This window comes from Nothobranchius furzeri, chromosome 1 (assembly GCF_043380555.1).
Source record: "Nothobranchius furzeri strain GRZ-AD chromosome 1, NfurGRZ-RIMD1, whole genome shotgun sequence".
NCBI classification, from domain to species: Eukaryota; Metazoa; Chordata; class Actinopteri; order Cyprinodontiformes; family Nothobranchiidae; genus Nothobranchius; species Nothobranchius furzeri.
The window spans coordinates 27,241,996-27,266,431 of record NC_091741.1 but is presented as its reverse complement, the minus strand read 5'-3'; the positions used below and the strand labels follow the sequence as shown (position 1 = coordinate 27,266,431).

The 24,436-nt window shown below is 44.9% G+C and overlaps 1 protein-coding gene across 3 annotated transcripts in view; it reads left to right on the top strand.

Annotated features, from left to right (window-relative positions):
- The window catches only part of si:ch211-26b3.4 (connector enhancer of kinase suppressor of ras 2), a 137,337-nt gene that overhangs the window by 25,636 nt on the left and 87,265 nt on the right, over positions 1-24,436 (top strand). For all 3 annotated transcript variants that reach the window (XM_015969383.3, XM_015970190.3, XM_015970981.3), the window contains exons 2-3: positions 4,592-4,755; positions 22,837-23,039. In XM_015969383.3, coding sequence (XP_015824869.3) covers positions 4,592-4,755; positions 22,837-23,039 — 367 coding nt within the window. The remainder of the gene's footprint in view (positions 1-4,591; positions 4,756-22,836; positions 23,040-24,436) is intronic.

Below are 24,436 nucleotides of genomic sequence, written 5' to 3'. Positions count from 1 at the left end.
CGCACCCTCCAGTTCCTCCGTCGGGCTCTCTGGTGGCCGTCCTTGAGGAAGGACGTCCGCGAGTTCACAGCTGCATGTGATGTGTGTGCTCGATCCAAGTCCTCCAACCGACCCGGCGCTGGAGAGTTGCAGCCTCTCCCTGTGCCCAAGCGGCCGTGGTCACACATCGGGCTGGACTTTGTCACGGGACTGCCGGCGGTCGACCACCTGGACACTATATTGACTATCACGGACCGTTTCTCCAAGGCCGTGCACTTAGTGGCCCTGGCCGGCCTCCCCACAGCCAAGAGGACGGCCGAACTGCTCCTGGAACAGGTGGTGCGGCTCCATGGTTTCCCTCAGGACGTGGTTTCCGACCGAGGACCCCAGTTCGTCTCACACTTCTGGAAAGCGTTCTGTCGCCTGGTCGGTGTTTCCACCAGTCTGTCCTCTGGATACCATCCGCAGACAAACGGTCAGACAGAGAGAGCTAACCAGCAGCTTGGACGCTACCTGCGCTGCTTCGCTTCGTCCCAGCCGACCACCTGGCCCCGCTTTCTCCTGTGGGCGGAGCTGTCACACAACCTCCAGACCTCCTCTGCCACGAGTCTGTCTCCCTTCGAGACCTGTTACGGTTATCAGCCACCTCTGTTTGATCACCAGGTGCCCGAGGTGGAGGTCCCTGCTGCCCAGACGCTGGTCCGCCGCTGTCTGCTCGCCTGGATCCGGGCCCGTGCGGCCATCACCCGGGCCAACACGGAGTATGCCCGTCAGCATCGCCGCCGCCGCCACCAGCCTGGCCCCGTCTTCCAGTCTGGCGACCAGGTGTGGCTCTCCTCCGCTAACCTGAGGATGCCGGCTGGCTCCCGGAAGCTCACTCCTCGCTTCCTGGGTCCGTTCCCTGTCCTCAAGGTCATCAATCCTGTCACCTGCCGTCTGCGCCTCCCGGCTACTCTCCGGATCCACCCGGTCTTTCACGTCTCCCAGCTTAAGCCGGTGATCTCCTCTCCTCTCCACCCTCCACCGGTCCGGGTGCCTCCGCCCCGCGGTGTTGAGGCGGATCGCACCTACACGGTCCGCAGGATTCTGGACGCTCGCCGCCGGGGACGAGGTTGGCAGTACCTCGTGGATTGGGAGGGGTACGGACCTGAGGAACGCTCTTGGGAGCCCACGAGCTCGTTTGTCGACCCTACCCTGCTAACTGACTTCTGGGCCCGCCGTCCTGGGACTTCGGGAGCCGTCCCTAGTGGTGGTGGTGGGGGGGGGGTCCTGTCACGAACTCCTCCAGCTGACTGCATTCCATTCATTCCTGCCACCAACGTGGCGACTGACGTCATCACGCCGACACTACTTAAGGAAGTGCCGGCGTTTCATTCATTGCTCAGTCATCGTTTCTCACCAGACTTTGTATCGAGTCTCCAGGCTTACCAGCCCTCTAAACACTCAAACTACAACTTCAGGAGATAACCACGCCGGTTATCTCCGTCTCTCCGCGTCTGGGCAACAGAACTCTCAGTCACGCTTCAGATCTGCCAACGAACCTGACACTATCTATCTATCTATCTATCTATCTATCTATCTATCTATCTATCTATCTATCTATCTATCTATCTATCTATCTATCTATCTATCTATCTATCTATCTATCTATCTATCTATCTATCTATCTATCTATCTATCTATCTATCTATCTATCTATCTATCATCTATCTATCTATCTATCTATCTATCTATCTATCTATCTATCTATCTATCTATCTATCTATCTATCTATCTATCTATCTATCTATCTATCTATCTATCTATCTATCTATCTATCTATCTATCTATCTATCTATCTATCTATCTATCTATCTATCTACAGACAGACGGATATATCATTTATTTATTTTTGCTCAGTGTTTGCTCGTTCTTTGAGCGGGCCTGTTCATTACAGTTTTTCTCAGTCGCTTTGGTGCGTTTCTCTAATCAGAATTAAAATTCTCATAACTATTAGTTCAACCTCCACAACATTTAGTCATTTGTGCACATCATAGTAGCAATTTCTCCTTTCTCTGAACAAACTGCAAATGATTTTGGACATGTATCAGTTGCTTTCATACATTTCTCTGCTGTTTTTTGACATTTCCATTTGCTTATGTCATGTCAGTCAAAATTAATTATACTTATTGATGCTGAATAGTCGTTCTCAATAAAACTAATAGTCTTACTTTCATTACTTGAGTCATTACACACAAAATTGTTGAACTAGTTATCAAATGTCAAATATCAGTCATCTGTCAAGCAAATTCTATACCTTTATCATTTTTTCCTGGAAATGTCTCCTAAACTGAACAATTGATCACAGGTGAATTTCGGCTGTCACTCATGGGGAGGTGAATCCTCAATTGGCAAGCATATATGAACTGAGCAGGAGCTAGTGTGTACCATTTCTACACTTCTGTGACACAAAATGGAAGGTCAGCATCGTGGAAGAGGGGGAGGAAGGGGAAGAGGGAGATATAGGCACATTCCTAAATAAATCAGGGCTACAATTGTGGACCATGTTGTTACAGTACTGTGCAATACTGTATGTACTGTTACATGTACTCTATATTGTTCACATTTGTGCACAGCTCTACCAAAAGGGTGATTTTTTGTTTACATGTATTCTACAGTAAACAAGTGACTGTAGCATATTTTCTTTTGCACAATGCTGTAGAATTACAAACACTTCTATACAGTAAAAATGTAAAACGTACGTATTCAGTGTTTCAGTTACTCCCAAAACTCCCATAACATCTACAGTAGCTTTACTGCACATTTCAAATGCCTGTACCAGTAGGGCATAGTGCTGTCTTGAGCATTTTCAGGTGTCACCAAATATTCTTGCAATGGAAAACACTGAAATTATAACCTGTCATGGTGAAAACATGACAAAGCCGTTTGACTATCTTGTTCATAAAAATGGTGTCAAGACTTTTCATTTTGATGGCACTGACAGTTTCATTGACATGAATACTTGCTTTTGAGGAATGGATGATCATTTTTGAGCATGTGACGTGCTTTTGCAGGCTATCCACTAGGTTTTGCAGTTTGCACTAATTGTTTTGAGAAATGCACTAACTGCTGTGCCAATGTTAATAGTGTTCTGAGAAACGCACCAAAGCCACTGAGAAAAACTGTAGGTGTGTGGGGAGTTGTGCATTCTGCTGACTCTGGTTGCTTCACAAACACATGCCTGCTGATTGTGTATCTACAGCTTCATAGTGGGGAGACTTGTGTAAATAAAAAACTACACACTCACTGGGGAAACCTTGATAGTACAAAGTTGGACCCCTTTTACTTTCAGATCTTTTCTAATTCTTCATGTCTTTGATCCAGCAAGAAGTTAGCAACATTCCTCAGAGGTTCTGGTCCATATGAGCATGACAGTTAGATCCACCTCCTAAAGGTTCTGGACTGGACTGAAGTCAGGTGACTGTGGAGGTCGTTAGAGTCCAGTGAACTCACGGTCATGTTCTAGAAACCAGTTAGAAAAGATCTGAGCTTTGTGACATGGTGCATGATCCTGCTGGAAGTAGCCAGTAGAAGATGTGTCCATGCGGTCATAAAGGGATGGACATGGTCAGCAACAATACTCAGGTAGGCTGCGGTGTTTTAACCAGGCTCAGGTGGGACTACGGGGTCCACAGTGGGACATACCATTACACCCCCACCACCATGCTGAAGCATTGGTACAAGGCAGGATGGATCTATGCGTTCGTGTTGGTGACACCAGACTCTGACCCCGACAGCTGAAATCCAGGTTCATCATATCAGGAAATGTTTTCCCAGTTTCGTCTGGTCCATTTCTGGTGATCCTGTAGGAACCCCAGTTTCCTGTCCTTAGATGACAGCAGAGACATCTGGTGTGACCTTCTGCTGCTGAAGTCCATCTAGAGAAGCTGTTGTGTTTTTGCTGACTTTGATAGGAACCAGTGGTTATCTGAGCTGCTCTTGTCCTTCTATCATGAAGTAGTCTGACCATTCTCTGTAAACCTTAGAGATGGTTGTGGGTTCAAATCCCAGAAGGTTATGTTGGTTTTTCAACACTCAGACCAGCCTGTCTGGTACCAACTATGTCATCCTCAAAGTCACTCCGTTCTTCGGCCTGATGCTCAGGCTAATCTTCAGCAGATCATCTTCACCACACCTAGAAGCCTAAATGCTGACTAGGCGTTTATGTATGTTTATTAGGCTACAAACAGTACATCGTCATCGCTTACAAAGAGATGAACTTTCCCTTCATGGTTTAATAAATGTTACTACCTGAACTTATAATCAGATCCTCTCACAGTGCATCAACAGATGGTTTTGGTGATGGTGAATAACAGACCACTAAAGCGTTGAAAAGACATCTGCCTTCAGGCTGATGTTTATCTGCAGTTCCTGTCTGATGGAATAACATAGACGCATGTGCTGAGGTGTGGACATCTGCTCTCATGTTTGAATACTGCACTGCATCAAATTGGACCTTCATTTGAAATAAGATTACTGCTATCTCAGAAGAACCCTTTCATCAGGACAAGATATGTCTCCATTTACAGGGAGAGAAGACAGATCCCTGATCTGTTTCTGTTTGTGTTCTCAGGTCTAGACGACTGTCTCCAGCAGTACGTGAAGAGCTTTGAGCGGGAGCAGATCGGAGGAGAGCAGCTGCTGCACATCACTCATCAGGAGCTGGAGGAGCTTGGTGTCACCAGGATAGGACACCAGGAGCTCATCCTGGAAGCTGTTGACCTGCTCTGTGCCCTGGTCAGTCTACATCGCATAGCTCTGCTGTGACTGTGCCTGGTTAGATACAGTGTGTTTGAGATACAGTGGAATGCAAAAGTTTTGTTAACCTTCCTGATTTTCCTGTGTAAATCATTGGGTGTTATGATAAAGAATTTCAGTGACATTTGAGAAGTGAATCAAAGTTTATAGGATTTACAGAACGTGTAAATAGGTGATTAAACAAAATTAGGCAGGTGCATACATTTGGGCACTGTTGTCATTTTCTTGATTCCAAAACTTTTAGAACTAATTATTGGAACTTAAAATTGGTTTGGATTAGCTCAGTGACCCTTGACCTCCATACACAGATGAATCCATTTATAAGAAACAGTGTTTAAAGGAGCCAATTGTAAGTTTCCCTCCTCTATGAATATTCACTGAAGAGCAGCAACATGGGGGGTTCAAAACCACTCTCACATGACCCGAAATCAAAGATTGTTCACCATCATGGTTTAAGGGAAGGATACAGAAAGCTGTGTCAGAGATATCAGCTGTCTGTTTCCATAGTTAGGAACGTACTGAGAAAATGGAAGACCACAGGCTCAGTTCAAGTTAAGGCTCAAAGTGGCAGACCAAGAAAAATCTCAGATAAACAGAAGTGAAGAATGGTGAGAACAGTCAGAGTCAACCCACAGGCCAGCACCAAAGACCTACAACATCATCTTGCTGCAGATGGAGTCACTGTGCATCGTTCAACTATTCAGCGCACTTTACACAAGGAGATGCTGTACGCGAGAGAGTTGCAGAGGAAGCCTTTTCTCCACCCACTGCACAAACAGAGCTGCTTGTGTTATGCTAAAGCTCATTTGGACAAGCCAATTCACACTTGGCTGCGAACCGCTCCGGCGAAAGCTGGAGATCACATTCTGATGATGCCAACAGGACCACATCATGTGCAAAAAGCAGAGACCTGATCTTTAGGCTACCAACTCGGATCCTCTCAACACCTTGGCTGTGCCAAAATTGGTGACAATAGGCATCCTAGGCAAAGTCCAACTTTCACTGGAAACAATTCCGATTCACTGTCAGCAATGTGGACCAAGCTCTGACACTGGTCATACAGGGCCCAAACAGCCCGTATCAAAGGGCCTGGTACCCCATACTCCCGAAGGCCTGGCTCCAGGGGGGGAACACACAGATTCCATTCATGTTTTTTCTCATAAGTGGTCTGTGGGCTGCGCTTTGTCTGATCCCTCACCTAGGACCTGTTTGCCATGGGTGACCCTACTAGAGGCATAACGCCTTAGACTACTTAACTCCTAGGATTATTAGGACACTCAAACCCCTCCACCATGATAAGGTGGCAGCCCAGGGAGCCTCTGATGGTATATGTACCTGAAACTTTTTATTGTAACGACCAACAATTTATACAGGACAATCATGAAACTGCGTTAGTGAGAGTTACAAATGATATTGTCATGGCCTCAGATAAGGATCTTGTGTCTGTTCTAGTCTTGTTAGATCTCAGTGCTGCCTTTGACACAGTTGATCACAATGTTCTTTTAGAAAGACTTGAACATGTTGTAGGGATCAAAGGAACAGCGTTAGGCTGGTTTAAATCCTACCTGTCGGACAGATTTCATTTTGTAAATGTACAAGACAAATCTTCTTCATACTCCAGGGTTACTTGTGGAGTACCACAGGGTTCAGTGCTTGGACCAATTCTTTTTACTATATATATGCTCCCAATTGGTAAAATCATTAGACAGCATGGGATAAACTTCCACTGTTATGCTGACGACACTCAGCTATATTTATCCATTAACCCTGATGAACCTAATCGGTTGGGTACATTACAGGCTTGTCTTGAGGACATAAAAAATTGGATGACTCTAAACTTTTTGCTTTTAAATCAAGACAAGATGGAAGTTCTCATCTTTGGACTAGAAATCCGGAAAAGGAAATTGCTTAGTCAATCACCTGACCTGAATGGCATTACATTAATCTCAGAAAAATAAGTAAGGAACCTTGGTGTTATCTTTGACCAGGACATGTCATTCAAATCCCAGGTTTCACAAGTTTGTAGGATTTCCTTTTTCCACCTTCGGAATATTGCTAAGATTAGAAGCATCCTTTCCAGGAGTGATGCTGAAAAACTAGTTCATGCATTCATTACATCAAGACTGGATTACTGTAATTCATTACTCTCAGGAAATCCACAGAATGTAGTTAAAAGTCTTCAGCTTGTCCAAAATGCTGCAGCTAGAGTTCTGATGAGAATTAAAAAGAGAGATCATATATCTCCTGTCTTAGCTTCCCTACATTGGCTACCTGTTAAATTCAGAATAGATTTTAAGATCCTTCTTCTCACATATAAAGCTCTTAATAATCAAGCTCCATCATACATCAGTGATCTGATTGTTCCATACGTTCCTAACCGAGCACTTCGCTCTCAGACTGAAGGTTTACTGGTGGTTCCCAGAATATCTAAAATTAGGATGGGAGGCAGATCTTTTAGTTATCAGGCTCCTCTCCTGTGGAACCAGCTCCCAGCTTTAGTCCGTGAGGCAGACACTTTGTCTACTTTTAAGAATAGGCTTAAAACATTTTTATTTGATAGGGCCTATAGTTAAAATCTGATGTTAGCCTAAATCTGGACAAGTGGGGGAGTAGAGGGAGGTGGAGTGTACAGTCGGTAAAGGCGGCTCTCCCTTGCCCTGACTTCAACATGCCTACATCTAAATAGGATAGGTTATCCAGAGTTAGCTCTGTAGTTATGCTGCTATAGGCTTAGACTGCTGGAGGATACACTGACCACTTTCCACACTCTACTGCTTTCTTCTACAATCTGCTCTTTAACTGTATTATTTCCTGCTATTTCAGCTGTTAACTTTATTTTCTCTCTAAGTGTTTTTCTCCCCAGAAGAAGCTACAATGATGTTCTAATGAGTTGTGGTGGCCTCATGGAGGAGGCCATCGTCTAGCACACTGCTGCTAACCACTTAAATATTCTCCCTCTCCTGATAATAACTTTTTGCTTTCGTTGACGTTGGATGTGCTACTACTAGTTTATCCGTTTAATTATAGATCCACTAGGATAAATACAATAAAGTTTATCTTTCACCAAATAGAATATTTACTAAGACATCACAATATAACATTACTTTGTCTTGTGTGTGTGTGTGTGTGTGTGTGTGTGTGTGTGTGTGTGTGTGTGTGTGTGTGTGTGTGTGTGTGTGTGTGCTCTGTCTTCTCGATCCCCAGTGAGTCGTGGAGGATGGCTGCTTATACCGAGCCAGGATTCTCTGGAGGTTTCTTCCTGTTAAAAGGGAGTTTTCCTCTCCACTGTCGCTTTATGCTTGCTTAGTATGAGGATTGCTGTATAGTCACTGACACTAGTCAGTGACTTGATGCAATTTGCTGGGTTCCTTATACAGGAAACATTATTTCTGATTGGCTTAATGAACTGACCTGAATTGGAATGATTATTATGGTAAGTGCCTTGAGACGACTCTTGTCATGATCTGGCGCTATATAAATAAAATTGAATTGAATGAAGATTTACAAGGCTGCCCAAACTTGTGCATTACTCTAACCTAAAAAGCCAATTAGAAAAATTTAAGGCTGTAAAATGTAGCACATTTCCCAAATTTATCAAACAATCTACAAATGTCTCAATTTGTAAATGGTGAGATGGTGTTTTCCATTTTTACTTGGAGATCAGAATTTCTAAGTTCCAGGTGAAAAACTGCACAGCAACCAGAAAATCATGTGATTTTCTTACTTGCAACTAGAAAAGTGTTGGGAGATTTTAATGGGCAAGAATGCTTCTACTGACCAGAAACACCAGAGACTCGCTTCACATTTACCTTTAAAACATCTCAATGATCTTAAATGCTTCTGAACATTCTGCAGACTGATGAGATAAAAAGGCAACTTTCTGCAAGGTATGCATTCCATTCCAGCTCGAATAAAACTTTCGCTAACACCTCATACCACCAGCTTTTCTGCTTCATGACCTGGACAACTTTTTGTAATTGCTGGAATCATGACTTCTGCCCTCTAGCAGAAAATACTGAAGGAGAACGTCCGAACTATGACCTTACAGAGCGAGTTCATAGAGAAACATGTTCTTTTTGAAATACACTGTCACTTGGAGTTTACCATACAAGCTGAACATGAAAATCTTCTTCTACACCTATTTCTTTCATGAGCCACAATACAAATAAACAGAAAACGCTCAAGTCAGAAAAAGCCACTCACATATTCATCACATTGTAAATTAGCATTCATGGACTCGCCCATTTTGGCTCATGACAGGGGAGGCTGTTGTTGATTTAGTGTCACAAGCGTGCCGTGAATGAAACGGAGGTGAGGATCCACACGCGGGTGAGGAAGGAGGCAGGCAGGCAGGAACATTTAAAACAAGGATTTAATAATGAACACGCAGGACAATGAAACAATGAGCCAACAAGAGACACAGAACTGAAGGGGTTTAAATAAATGAGGGCTGGGAGCTTGGGTGATTGGAAAACGAGAGGCAGGTGGGAGCAATTAACAAAGACACATGTCTGAACAGAATGGGGAGACAGGACAGGGTGTGACAGTACCCCCCTCAAAGGGCGGATCCCAGATGCCCATAGGAACACAGAGCAGGGCGGGAGGAGGGGAACCCAGAGGGAGGGCCGAGAGGGACCGAGGGACTGAGGGACCGATGGAGAGGAGGCAGGGACCAGTAGAGTCCGGGGGCCTGCGTCTGTGGCAGAGGAGGAGGCGACAATGGGCTCTTGGGGGCATGCGTCTGTGGCAGAGGAGGAGGCGACGACTGGCTCTTGGGAGCCTGCGTCTGCGGCAGAGGAGAAGACGACGACGGGCTCTGGGAGGCTCGCGCCTGGCAAGGGCAAGACCGGCGGTGACCGGAGGCAGAGACACTGCAGGAAACATCCTTGACTTCTGGACTGGCGGCGTCGGCGTCAGCCTCTGGACTGGCAGCGTCGGCCTCTGTACTGGAGGCGTCGGCGTTGACCTCTGGGCTGGAGGCGGCGTCGTCGACCTCTGGGCTGGAGGCGGCGGCGTCGACCTCTGGGCTGGAGGCGGCATCGTCGACCTCTGGGCTGGAGGCGGCGCTGTCGACCTCTGGGCTGGAGGCGGCATCGTCGAACTCTGGGCTGGAAACGGCGTCGACCACTGTGCTGGAGACGGCTGGGGACGGCGTCGACCACTGGACTGGGGACGGCGTCGGCCACTGGACTGGGGACAGCGACCACTGGACCAGAGGAGGAGCCGTCAACCACTGGACTGGAGGAGGACCCGTCGACCACTGGACTGGAGGAGGAGCAGTCGACCACTGGACTGGAGGAGGAGACATCGGACTGGAGGGGACGTCGACCTCTGGAGTGGAGGGGACGTCAACCTCAGGGCCGGAGGGGACGTCGACCTCTGGACTGGAAGGGACGTCGACCTCTGGACTGGAAGGGATGTCGACCTCAGGGCCGGAGGCGGGGTCGACCACAGGGCCGGAAGGGGCGTCGACCACAGGGCCGGAAGGGGTGTCAACCACAGGACCGGAAGGGGCGTCGACCACAGGACAGGAAGGGGCGTCGACCACAGGACCGGAAGGGACGTCGACCACAGGACCGGAAGGGGCGTCAACCACAGAACTGGGAGGGGCGTCTACCACAGGACTGGGAAGGGCGTCGACCACGGGACTGGAAGGGGCGTCGAACACAGGACTGGAAGGGGCGTCGACCACAAGACTGGAGGAGTCGACTTTTGGACAGAAGGAGGCGTCGACTTCTGGACACGAGGAGGCGTCGACTTCTGGATACGACGAGGTGTCGACTTCTGAACACAAGGAGGCGTTGACTTCTGAACACGAGGAGGCGTCGACTTCTGGATACAAGGAGGCATCGACTTCTGAACACGAGGAGGCGTCGACTTCTGAACACGAAGAGGCGTCGACTTCTGAACACAAGGAGGCGTTGACTTCTGAACACGAGGAGGCGTCGACTTCTGGACACGAGGAGGCATCGACTTCTGAACACGAGGAGGCATCGACTTCTGGACACGAGGAGGCGTCGACTTCTGGACACGAGGAGGCGTTGACTTCTGGACACAAAGGGGCGTCAACCTCAGGGCTGGAGACGTCGACCTCAGGGCTGGAGACGTCGACCTCAGGGCTGGGGGTGTCGACCTCCGTCGACTTCTGGTGCGGGGGCGCCGACTTCTGGTCCGGCGGCGTCGACTTCTGGTCCGGGGGCGTTGACTTCTGGTCCGTCGGCTTCTGGACCGCCGGCTTCTGGAGTGGAGAAGGAGCTGCTGCAGATGGGACCGCTTCCTTGGCTGGAGCCGCCGAACTGGGCTCTGACATCTGGACAGGCCGGCTCGGGGGAAGAGCCTCTTGGGTCACCGCTGGAACTGGAGCTGACTGAAATGGTGGCACCGGTAACTGAGAGAGCAGGGAGGATAGATTGTCCAGCTGGAGCTCCTGGAGACTGAGGCTCTGATGGAGTTGGGCCAGCTCAGCTCGGAGACCGGCGAGCTCTGCTGGGTGGACTGCGGGCTCGACCCTTTGGCCTGGAGACGAGAGAGCTGCTGACTGGACCGGAACCTTCTCCTGGTGATTCGGGGAGGATAGGGTGTCCAGCTGGAACTCCTGGAGGCTGACGAGCTGACGGATCCGGCCAAGCTTTGCCTGGAGGCCGGCGAGCTCTGTCTGCTGGGCTGTAGGCGTGGTCCCTCCCCTGCAGATGACGGAGCCGCTGACTGGACCGGAGGCGGGACCGCATAACTGATTGGGGGCGGAGTCCAAGCTGGCGCGCCGAGCCGGGGCAGCGGCGAGCTCGCGGCTCCGTCCTGGGACAAGGGGTGACGGTGAAGCCCAGCATCCTTCCCAACGCCGTGGGCCAACTCTGGGGGAGCACACAGCCAGTCCGGTGCCCACATAGCAGGAGCAGTCCATCTGCGCCTCCCCGTCCAACTCTCCATCCGGCTCCGGGAGGGTGGAGAGGATCGCTGAGGCCCGGACTCGGCGGCGGCGTCTGCGGCGAGGCGATACCGGAGGAAGAGGTTATCCCAAGGGATAACCTCCCCGCTGGATCCTTATGTGTGTTGGGTCATTCTGTCACAAGCATGCCGGTGAGTGAAACAGAGGTGAGGATCCACACGCGGGTGAGGAAGGAGGCAGGCAGGCAGACAGGAACATTTAAAACAAGGATTTAATAATGAACACGCAGGACAATGAAACAATGAGCCAACAAGAGACACAGAACTGAGAAGGTTTAAATACAAGAGGGCTGGGAGCTTGGGTGATTGGAAAACGAGATGCAGGTGGGAGCAATTAACAAAGACACATGACTGAACAGAATGGGGAGACAGGACAGGGTGTGACATTTAGCATCCAGGAGACAGCTTGGCTAGTAGAAGCTAACCATTGGCATTAGCATCTCCACAACATGGCTGAACTCCTTCGAACTTGTGTTATTTGTTGAGATAAAGCATCCATGTTGCAAAGCAAACGGAGTCAGTGGTTGAGTCACGTTGCATCATCAATTACTTTTTCACATAGACCTTAGTGAGCAATATCATTGTTTGAAATAGGCCTTTTCTTTTTACCCAGGCTAGCTTTGTCTGATACTGAAATTTACTTGATGAGTTGAGAAATTCAGGTGAGAAAAAAAGCAAAAACAGGAAGTCTGTAAGGATTAGGTGTCGGTGTGTTAGCACATGCTAAGCCATGTGTCTGCAACCTCCGGATCTGGAGCCACAGTCATCTAAAATTTTCAGAACTGACCCCTTACTGTTTTCTACAGCCACATATGGTTTTTAATGCATTAGTATTGCACTAAACACATACGTTTTCAATGAACATTTATGTGACTGATACATGTATAATTGTGTATCCCAAAATGATCAGCATTAACATTTTGATCTAACATTATTGTGATTTTGGACTTTAGTTTAAATGTTTGGGAAGATGTGATAGTGCTGTGGTGCAGCTTAAGTTTTTTGTTTTGTACATCACTGATTGATACTTGTACTTCTACTACATAGTATTTTAAACCCTAGTACTTATATCTGAATGATAAGTGTGAATACTTTGGACACCTCTGGTCGTGTCAGACCCATACCTTAGATGGAACTGGCACCATTGCACACCGGATCCTCTTGGATTCTTTTCTATTAAATCTGCTGATGACTGTACATTATATTTTTTACATGTAGTTTTCTCATATGTATAAATAAATAAATAAATAAATAAATAAATATAATTTTTTTCATAAAAATTTTTGGGAAACACTTAAACTTTTGGAATCATGCATATATCTTTTTTTGTTGCTGTTGTTTTGTGGATGTGTTATTTAAAGAGCAAGTCACCCCCAAATCAGCTTTTTTTCCTGATAAACTATATAAATGCATGTCTAATCGTGCTGCGGACACACGTAGTCAATAGTTTTGCACTTTAGTGCATCTTAGTTAAAATTTTAATTTTCTGCCTAAAACTGTCAGTGTTGTGCCGTTGTCAGGTAAAAACTCTGCACTGCATTTGAATTTAAATCTGCCATCGCTATTGGCTAAGAGGTACCCTAGAACATTAGCTGGTACCATATGATGTCACAATGTCGTTGTGAGCCTGTGTGTGTGTGTGCATTTTTTAGCGGCTCTGCCCTCTTGGTCTGCTAGGCAACAGCATTTGTTGCATTTTTCAAACAGGAAGTGGGAGTTGAGTAAGAATCTGGTAGGGGGTGAATTGCTCTTTAAATGTACATTTACAGTTTTCCCCTTCATGTTGGTTCAGTTGACCCACACTTGGGTCTGTGCAGCAGTGTTACTCGTTAAAGCATTGATTCCACACTTTTGAGCAAATTGTAAAGTTGTCTGCAGCAGAATCAAACAGATTCAAACAGAACAAATAAATAAAAAATGCATGAACCCTAAAATTCACCTACTAAAGTCTCACGGACGGTAATACAATGTGCTGGGTGTTTATTTTACTTCACCAGTTATTAGCCTAACAAATGCCCAAAACAAGAAAAGAAAATTGGCGTTGCCATGGTTTAGCTTGGTGCATACTTCGTGGGTCAGGTCTGGCTGTCTATGCAGTGGCCCTGCTCAGGATTAGAGAATTAGGGGGAATTAGGTGCTACTCTCCCAGAGAGGGAGAGGAAAGGTGAGAGGGAAGGAGAGAGGGAGAGTATGTAGGAAGAGAATGCAGCATGCACCTTATCTCTCAGGCACACATGGCTGGATTAGTTAGAGCTGTGTGAGGTGTGAGTGCGTGCATGTGTGTGTGTGTGTGTGTGTGTGTGTGTGTGCACGTGTGCGTGTGTGTAAGAGAGAAAGAGATAGGGCTAATCATCACCTTTTTACATTCAAATCTTCCAGCATGGGAACGAGTGTCCCTGAGTGCTGATCATCAAATATGCTGGAACTGAACACACTCACACACACATTCTCACACACACATTTAAGGATGCCAAGTGAGCTGGATGAACCATTAAAGGCATACTTTGCAACATTTTCAAATTTTAAATCATTTTTTGGAGAGTATATGTGCAAAAATGACTCTTTACAGGGTTAATGAAATGCCATTCCAACGCCCTGTGAGGCCAGACTACCGCACTTGCAATTTTAGAGTGCCGCTCCGCTGTGTTGGAACTTAGAAACAAATGGTAGCTGACATACCTGGCACGGCAGTCTGCTTCCAGCACATTTCCTGCATGTTTTAGATCATGAACACAGCTGATTTGTTTAATTTAGTGATGAATCGCTCCTGTGGACACTAAAGAAGGATGGGAGACATTTCAGCTGTTAGATTAAGTTGCTAAAAAGCTCAACGTACAGCGAGCAAATAACATTTGCTTTTGTTTCTACTAAACAAACACTAGGGGGTGCTAAAAGCAAGCCAAACTGCCTAGTCTCCCTTTAAAATACTGTTGTGAGTACTTTTACCAGATAATATTTACCTAGTATTTTACAAGCTGGGCCTGGCTTTTTGTTGCTTTTGCTATCAGATAAATCACACGTAGTAACAATAAACATTACCTGCTGAGACCAAGAAACAAGGTCTGGGAAGAAAAATGACAGCCTGGCTTCTTTAAAAAGCACATTTCATATTTCTATAAACAAGACCACTTTTGGCTCGGGCAGAGTCTTATTAAGATGCTGCTTGGAAACGACCAAATTCAAAGAACTTTAGAGACACCAAATATTTTGCAGAAAATGGTCAATAAATCTAAAATATATTAAAATAAATCTGCTTCAGTTGGCTAAACAAGTTACTGCAGACACTGGAAGTCAAACTTGGATGAGCTGAGAGGAAGATGGTTTAACCGTTGGACTACCAAAGCCAATACAATAACAGAGTTGGACGCTGTTGTAGGCAAGTTTTGTCGGAACGGGCGTGGGCGGGGTTTCGCTGAACTACACCGCTTCATTTTCAGATATAGATTCAGGATGATGAAAATAACTCGTATTCAACATAAAATTGCATCTCAGTGGGGAAGTCTGGGCTTCTGTGCTTAGGCTGCTGCCGACGCGACCCGGTGTCGGTACAAGATCTGCTCGGGTGCAAGATCGGCTCGGGTCCGTCGACTGCCGATGACGTCTAAGTAGTTGATTGGCTGAACATGAACCTTACGGAATTACGTAATCACGTAACGTTGTTATCACGTGACATTGGTCCAGGCAAATTTTTTCTATTGGAAAGATAACTTTTACAAAGAAATCCATCATTACCTCTTTGAAAATACACTTTTAGCATAGAGCTGCAAGTATATTAGGGCTGAACGATTAACTGCATGTGCAATTAAATTGCGATGTGACTAAAGGAGATTTTCTAATGGCAAAGGCTGCAATTTGGCAGCGAGTGGTTAGCGCAATGCTAATATACATGGAAAAACCCATAGGAATGCTAATGCTAATATCGCCGATTACATTATTACAAATTATGAATTAGAAACGTGCCAAATGATTACATTTGGAGTCTAATAGAAAGTAAAACTACCATCAATCAAATAAGTACAGACAGGTATTTTAGTAAAGCCAGAAAACTTTTAACTCCAGAGCTATGAGCGTAACTGAACTACGCATGGACAAGACGTCAAAAACTCAACACAAATACTTCAATAAACGGGACACACTTCTTTCCTGCAAATACAATTTCACAGGTGTTGCTAATACCTATGATCCTTCAAGGGATGTGCTCAAAGAGGAGTTCAACATGAATCAAATATAGTGTTTTATTTTACAAATACTATTATAAACACAAACTTACGTCTTAAGAAACATTATTTTAATAACGAAACTGCTAAATTCTTTCCAACAGTATAGATGTGTAGGGTATTTTGTCCGAGTGGGTTTGCCGTACTTTCACATCATCGGCAGTCGAAGGACCCCGAGCCGATCTTGCACCCGAGTAGATACTGTACCGACACCGGCTGACAATTGTAGCAGTGATATTGCATCATTTATGGTGTCTACCTTTGTTCTCAAATGTTTAAAATAGCATGATCTGGCCACTTTAAAAATGCTAAATACATACAAATCCACCATTCCAGAAAAGCAAATGGAGACCACACAAAATGACTCAGAAAATGGACCCTGGGTCGCACTACAAACATGTCTGTTATAAACATGAACAAGACAAAGATTTGGTTTCAGTATTATTTCTGTTCTCCTCCACTAAAGGGCTACAGCTAACAATGTATCTGTGTCATCTCCTCTTTCGTAAACAACGATGTTCCATGTGTATATCGTTACTGTTGAGTTAAGTTGTAACATCCTTTATTTAGGGGGTATTTTGTCACAAAATCTCCATTTAAGATTTTACACTACTGCTCTGACATGACAGTAACCCATAAATGATCTGAAATAGATTACAAAAAAGAAGAAAAATAGAACTAAACATCAAAAATAACATCCATGTGGATCAGTTATAGTATAATACTTTTTCTGGGGTAAGCTTTTGTCCATCTGTTACTTACTACACTCCTCAGCTTGCCACTCAAACCAGATTATTTACTATCATTTGTAAACTCACCGGTCATGAAGAAGACCATAATCTGGCTCCTCAGATTGAGAGGCTGTTCCACACACTGACACAGCTGTCACTCTTGCAGTCTGTGCTACTAATTGGACCACTTTATAGGCAGGAAGTCATCCAGAAAGAAAACAGGCATGTTTGGGAATAAAACAGGGAATGTCAGAGAGCAACACAGTCTCACACCCGAAGCGTCAAAATATGACGCGTGTGACCAAGCCTCAATATATGACGATTCGGGACGCCCCAGCGCGTCAGGAGATGATGATCAGGGACACGCAGGGACACGTGGCTCCGCTGGCGTCAGTGTCTGACGCCCGCGGTCACACGGAAATTATTCGACTATTTAACCTTCCCCTCACCCCAATCCTAACCTTAAGGTCAGTAACTGTGACCTTAAGGTTAGGATTGGGGTGAGGGGAAGGTTAAGTAGTTCTCAAGTCGTTCTAATGTCCGTCTCACCACCGGCGTCGAATACCGACGCTCTGGGACGGTGCGTCATCAGTGTGTCCCTAATCGTCGTCCCCTGACACGCTGGGGCGTCCTGAATCGTCACATATTGATGCTTTGGGTGTGAGAATGTGTTGCGATAAAGATGTATTTGATGCAGGGAGCTGCAAAGATTTCGTATCTGCCTCTGCAGCTCAGTCGCATATTTGTGCATGGAGTTAATTGTTGTACAGATTTAAAGCAAATATGCAACCGTCTCTTGAATCTTCGAGCTAGCTAACGACATTGTTGGAGCGTTTACACCAGCGCCGTTTGGTCCAGACAAGAGTTAGTTTCCAGAGAGGCAGAGTTAAGTGAAGGAACCTTAACATGGGCATGATGTGTAATGGTGAGGAGGTCCAGGGACTTATTGCTATATGATCAACGATTCTGTCAGCAATCTTGGTGCGACCTTTGACCCTGATCTCTGGATTCTCATGTCAGTTCTCTTGTTCGCTCTTCCTTCTTCCATCTCAGGAACGTTGCTAAGCTGAGTCCCATTCTGTCTCGCTCTGAACTTGAGACAGTTCTCCACACCTTCATCTCCTCACGCTTAGACTACTGTAACTCTCTTTTCACGTGTCTGAGCAGAACCTCCCTGAACCGTCTACAGGTGGTTCAGAACGCCTGTGCTCGGCTTCTGACCAAGTCCTCCAAACACACCCACATCACCCCGCTTCTCCTCCAGCTTCACTGGCTGCCAGTCAACCTCAGGGTTCATTTCAAGATCCTGGTTCTGGTCTATAGGGCCTTACATGGACAAGCACCATCTTACATTGGTGATCTTCTTAGTCCCTACACCCCCAGCAGGTCCCTGAGGTCCAGTGATCAAAGCCTACTGGTTGTGCAGCACCAGGCTAAAGGTCAAAGGTGACAGATCATCTGCTGCTGTGGCCCCCAGACTCTGGACCTCTCTCCCCCTGAGCCTGAGATCAGTGGACTCAGTATCAGAAGGGTTTTATTGAAATATGTGTGAGAATCACAACATTAGGAAATGGCTGCAGTCGTTGGTGTAAGAAAGGATAAATGATCAGCAACAAATAGAATTAAGAAATAAACCCAGTGAAAGGATAAAAATATAGGGAAGCAGCAACTATATACAAGTCAGTGTAGGTACAGGTCAGAGCGGATCCGTTCAGGTGCAAACACAACACTCAGGTGAGTGAAACAAAGCAACTGGAGTGGACAGTTTCACGATTGACATTCATTCATTCATTTAGGCGTGAAAACTAACCAAAGGAAGGGCTTAAAAGTCTTGTCAACTGAGAAACTGTGTAATACTTGTTATTTTTAAAAAATGTGATCAATTACTCTAAGTTGCATACACATGCTGAGCTAAAACATTTTTTCTAGACAAGAAATTACTGCTGCACTGTACGTCACAGGAAGAATTAGCATTCACGGCCCCACCCAGCTTTGGTTTGTGTTGATTTAGCAGCCAGGAGTGAGCAGAGCACATCTCAGCTAGTAGACGCTAACCATTAGCACAACAAGGTTGACCACATTCAGGCTTGTGTTAATGGTAGAGATAAAACATTACTTATGGCAATTTTTTACCCAAGAAAGAAGACAGCTGAAAAGTTACATCGCCGTTAGATAATCAGAGCTGAGATGTTTGCACATCATGAACAGTGTTGGGCGTTACTTCAAAACTGTAATGCATTATTTATTACTTGTTACCCTCATTTTAAAGTAATTCATTACATTACAATATTACTGATTTTAAAATGTAAGGCATTACACTACTTTTGCATTACTTTAAGTTACTTTCACCAAAAATAACTTCAGTATGAGTTTGGTAATCTGATGCCTGGTGAACTCATGACATATCCGGTGGAAGGTGATGTGGTGTCTGAGCTAGGATTGCTGTTAAAAACAGTTCTTTAGAAGGATTGTTTATGTAATAAATGCAACAACAATCTGTACTCTCAGCATGCTGCCATCTTAGATTAACTGAGCGGCGAGTGAGGTGGTGGGGGCTCCAAATCTATTTAGCCTTTGTCCCCAAATGCCTTGATACGGCCCTGGATGTGGGACTGACTTCTGGGGTGATCTAATTCTATCACATGTATAAATATTAAAAGCGTATATATTATTGCTTTTCACTGGTAAAAATGAGTATTGGGGATAAATTTACCTACATTTTTTGTTTTCAAGCACTTTGTTTTGTTTTCTTGATTTTATTTGAATAATTTCCTGCCCTTTCTCTCTCTAACCTTCCTGCATGCTGCATGTTTTCTCCGTCTTCCAGAAAAAACTGTAAACTAGACTTCCTACTTTCTATCAGCCAGAGGGATCTTCACATGCGCGGCGCTCCAGCAGCAATGAGTTGAAATCACCGGAGCCCAGATTAACTCAGCTGAGGCAAAGCACGTCAGAAAAGCACAAAATACCAGAGAACATGCGCTGATATGAACGATCGCAGGTGAATTATTTTGTTTTAGTGGAGCGATTTTGTGAATGTTACAGCGGCCGCGTGCAGGACGCAGCTGAGCCGTTACTGCTGCGTCCTCTCTGCCCGCAAAGCTGAGTCCATAAATGACGTAATATATGCAGATACTGGATCTTTCTTCGGGTTTCCTGCAATTTGAATTTTTAAGAAACGCAGCTTGATTCTGGGTTTAAAAATGCATTGTAATTACCGCGTTACTGACGATTGTACCGAGTAAATATTACCATTTTCTTTCCCTGTAATGCCTTACATTACCACATTACAGCAAAAAACAATGCATTACAGTAATTAATTACTTTTGTACCGCATTACTCCCAACACTGATCATGAATATTATTAATTAAGACTTGTACCCTGTTGCCTCCCCATGCATTTGTTCCTACTAGAGACCACAGCACATTTATTAAAAACTGAGTGAACAAGACCTTTAAATTTGCATTCCCTGGCTGCTCACAGGACTGGTGTTCACCCAATACCTGTGGTGTTCCACAGGGTTCCTTATTTGAACCATTTTCATTGTGGCCTATTGTTTCATGACAGGTATATATTTTTTATTTAACTCATATCTTCTGCAAAAGCATAGTAGAATCTTGAATTACATTGAAAATGGCATTTCAAGAACCAAAGAGAGTTCCTGGAACAGGAGCGCCAGAGCTTTTTCTCCCAGAGAACGAGTCACAAAGCATTCATTCATACTAGAGACCACTGCAAATATGCATTATTATTATTGGGTTTTGGTTTATTTGGGTGGGGGGCATGGTTTTCATCTGATTGCACAGCTTTATGATTCATGTCAGGATCAGTTTAGGACTTCAAAATTCATTTCTCATTCACACATTCATCTTAAAATCTTTATTTTCATTTTTAATTGAGCCCATATGACAGAAGTCCTCAGATGTTCAGCAGTTATTTTGATCGCCATCCTTGGCTTCATCTCTGTAGTTTTTATTGCGAAAAATAATAACTTAACATTACATCACCCCATTTTCTCAACCTGCGTTTGTTGTTCATTTAGGCAACACAACTGTAAATAAATGTTCCTCGAAAAAAAGCAAAAAGAATTTGTCTCATGTAAAGTTGACAAAATGCAGCTAAAGCCTGCTGAACACATTTTGTAATTTAGACATCGTACAAAACTGATCATGCTGATTCAGGGATCAAAGATGTCCACACCACTCGCGCAGAAATGCTTACATTTCTGTCTTTGAAGCTCCCCCAAATGCAGCTCAGCAAAGGTTTAGGGTTCGAAAGAAAGTGGACCTCAGGGTGAAGTCCTTCTTATGGCTCAAACATGTTTTGTGCAGTGCTCAACTGGGATTTCAATGTTTGAGAAAGATTAGCACAAAGGAGAGACCACTCCATAAATGGTAACCATGGCAACTAGAGGGGGTGAGGTTGGTGGTAGACTTGAGTTGTAATGTCTTCATGCAGTGTTGATTTGTGCTGATATCCACAAAGTCACTCAGCTTCTTCTTCCCCCCGATTCGCATCAGCGCTCCGTCCCCAGGAGGTGCTCAGGTTCACATCCAATCATGACGGCCTAATTACAACGGCGCAAACGTCTACGCTCCGAGTGCATTTGTGCATTCACACAGAATACAGAGAATCATGCAGGCATAGTGTGTGCTTGACCCAGATCTGCTGAGATGAGTTGCTGGGTGCTCTCTGTCGTCCTCTCCCTTCTGCGTTTGGTCTCTTAGTTCCTCAACTGTCTATAACTCTTCTCAGTCTCTCTCTGCTGCCACGGTGACACCCTCATAGTCACTGTGGTCGTGACTGTGTAGATCTAGAGGCAGAGGAAGAATAGATATGCCTTACTTTGCTTCTGACATAATAAGTGTGTGTGTGTGTGTGTGTGTGTGTGTGTGTGTGTGTGTGTGTGTGTGTGTGAAGTCTCTGTCAGGTAGGACATGACGCGAGGTGCCCTGGGACACCGAGCACAATGTGTGTGTGTTTATTTAAAAGGCTCACAGTGGCGTGTTGGGCTTTGCCTCCATGCTGCTGGTGCTGTTGCACTCCAGTGAACATGTAATAGTTGTGTGTTGTTTCACTGCACAAAAGATCACAGTTTCATCAAAAGGCTTCAAAAATGATAAAATGGCTACACAGTTAGCCACTTATAGGATGTACCGAGAATGTGAGGATAAAGCCCTGAATATGAGCGTCATTTTGTGAAGGTTTTTCCTGAGTGTGTCTTAACTTTGTTTTCACCGACTGGTTTAAAAATTATAAACTCTAACAACTATTATGAACTTATTAATTTTTTAACCAGCTTGAACCAGTTAAAGCATATTTAGTTGCGAGCTATGGTACAAAAACAGAACAAAAGTTGCCAAGAGTAAATTTCAGAGAAAAAAAAAAACTCTGACATGTTGACATACATTTTGTATATTTACAAAAAGAAATGAATATTCTGTCAGAAAGTCAGACATTTGCTAGAACAAAATTATTTTCCATGCTAAACGCATAAAGTAAAGCTAGGATATTCTCTGACTTTGTAAAGTCAAGAATTTGCAAGAAAAAGAACTTTTAATTTTATCAGAATAAAAAAATACACTCGGAAGGTTGCTGACGTTGTTTTCTTTTGTTTTTCTTTTTTAGCGTGGGGATTGTCATTTATGCTGTGTGTGTGTGTGTGTGTGTGTGTGTGCGCGTGTGTGTGTGTGTAAATCAGGGAACTGCGTGTGACATATGTTCATTTTATGAGGATTGTTGAAACAGAAAACAAAACAAAAGAAAAAGAGATTTAACTTGTTGAGTAAAGCAGGAAAACTGAAGCAGAACTAAACACAGAATTAACTGCAGACCGCTGCTAGCCTTGTTAGCATTATTGTGAATCATAACTAGCTAAAAGCAGCAATCCTGAATGCAAAATAAACTTGTAAAATGAGCACTGTGGGCTTTTTAAAGCTGTTTGGACTGGCATCTGCAGTCAGAAAAGGGAAAACCCCTTTTCGCACATAAGTGATGAAAAAGGGCGTCAGGGGTCTGATGCAGAGGGTGGCGGACCAAGCGTTTGTTTTTGATGCGCTGGGAGTGAGAATGTGTTGCATTTTCATATAATGCAGAGAAAAAGAATATCTGTTAAGTGAACTGTTGTCCTTTTAGGAAAATCTAAAACCTTTCATTTATCTTCCAGAACTACGGCCTGGAGACAGAGAATCTCCGAACACTGTCCCACAAGCTGAACGCTTCAGCAAAGAACCTCCAGAACTTCATCCTTGGTCGGCGGCGGGGCGGTCATTATGACGGACGAGCCTCTAGAAGGCTGCCCAACGATTTCCTCACATCAGTGGTGGATTTGATTGGTGCTGCCAAGAACTTGCTGGCCTGGCTCGACAGGTGAGGCCCTAAGCGACTGCGCAAACACATCCCATTTAGAAGACCATCAAAAATAGACTGAATGAATTATTACATGAGTAATGACAGAGATGATCAAATCACGACATCTTCTGATTATAACTGAGAACAAGAGACTGGTACAACATGGCAAAGTGAGAGTAATTGACCCTGTGCACGGAAAATTGCAAATTTCCGGGTTCCGACCGCAAGGTTAGTTATTTCTGGCTATTATTGTGCTAATGAAAATACGTGGAAAATGAGAGGATTAATTAAGACATTTAATTGTAAAACTTTGCTTTGATTGGCATGCCTGTGTTAGTATATGTGTGTGTGTGTATCAACCTGCTCCTACATAGCTGCTAGACAACAGGCGAAGATGGCAAACAGCCGCTAGTTTCACCAAACGTTTGTGAAATAACAACAAAGCACGACCGAGACGCTCCGAACTAACGGGGGAAGAGAGCCAGTGATTCATACCAAATCACTGGACTTTAGTGGCAGATAATGTCTTATTTAGAAGCTGCACTGCTGCCACAACTCCCATTATGGATAGACGTTGATCGTAGATGGATATTTCTCGGACTCCAAGTAGCACCGAAGTTCTCCGGGTGAGTAAATAAACGTATTGCATAGTAGAAATAAGGTCCAGGTAGCAAAAAGGAAAAAAACTGTAGTTTCTGCTTAATAATAATGTCATGCCCCTTTTAGTCAAGTCCGCACTAGTTACCACAGCCGTGCTGTTTACTCACCTTCGTAGTTGTGCACTTACTGGGGTATGTACAATTTGAATCCCTTTTCCCGTTTGCCTTGTGGAGCAGACGAAAAAGTGTCGACGATACGATGAACCTCATCAACTGAAATTTTTGACAAAATCATAAGGGATCTGGAAAAGTACAGGTCACTGCGTGCACCGTCCATGTTGACATTGTGAAGAAGACAGGAAGTACAACGGCTCTAATATTTAATTGGACCGCCTTTAGCTTTGGTTACACACACATTCGCTGTGGCATTGTTTCGATTAGCTTCTCAATGTCACCAGATTTATTTCTGTCCAGTGTTGCATTGATGATGGTAGAGTCTGACCGCTGCCCAAAACCTTCTCCAGCACATCCCAAAGATTCTCAATGGGATTTGGGTCTGGACTCTGTGATGGCCGATAAATGTGTGAAAACGATGTAACGCCTGGAGCACACCGGACACGGAAGCACGGCGATGTGCCACGAAGCGCCGTGGAAAAGACGCCCGCATAGGCGTCATTTTAACCGGGGACGCCGGGGACATGTCCCCGGCAAAATTTGTGATTGGCAGCTGTGTCCCCCCCACTTTCAAAAACGCCTGCTGATGAGGATTTTTGTTTTACCAGCTCAGATCTTATACCAGGGGTCGGCAACCTGTTC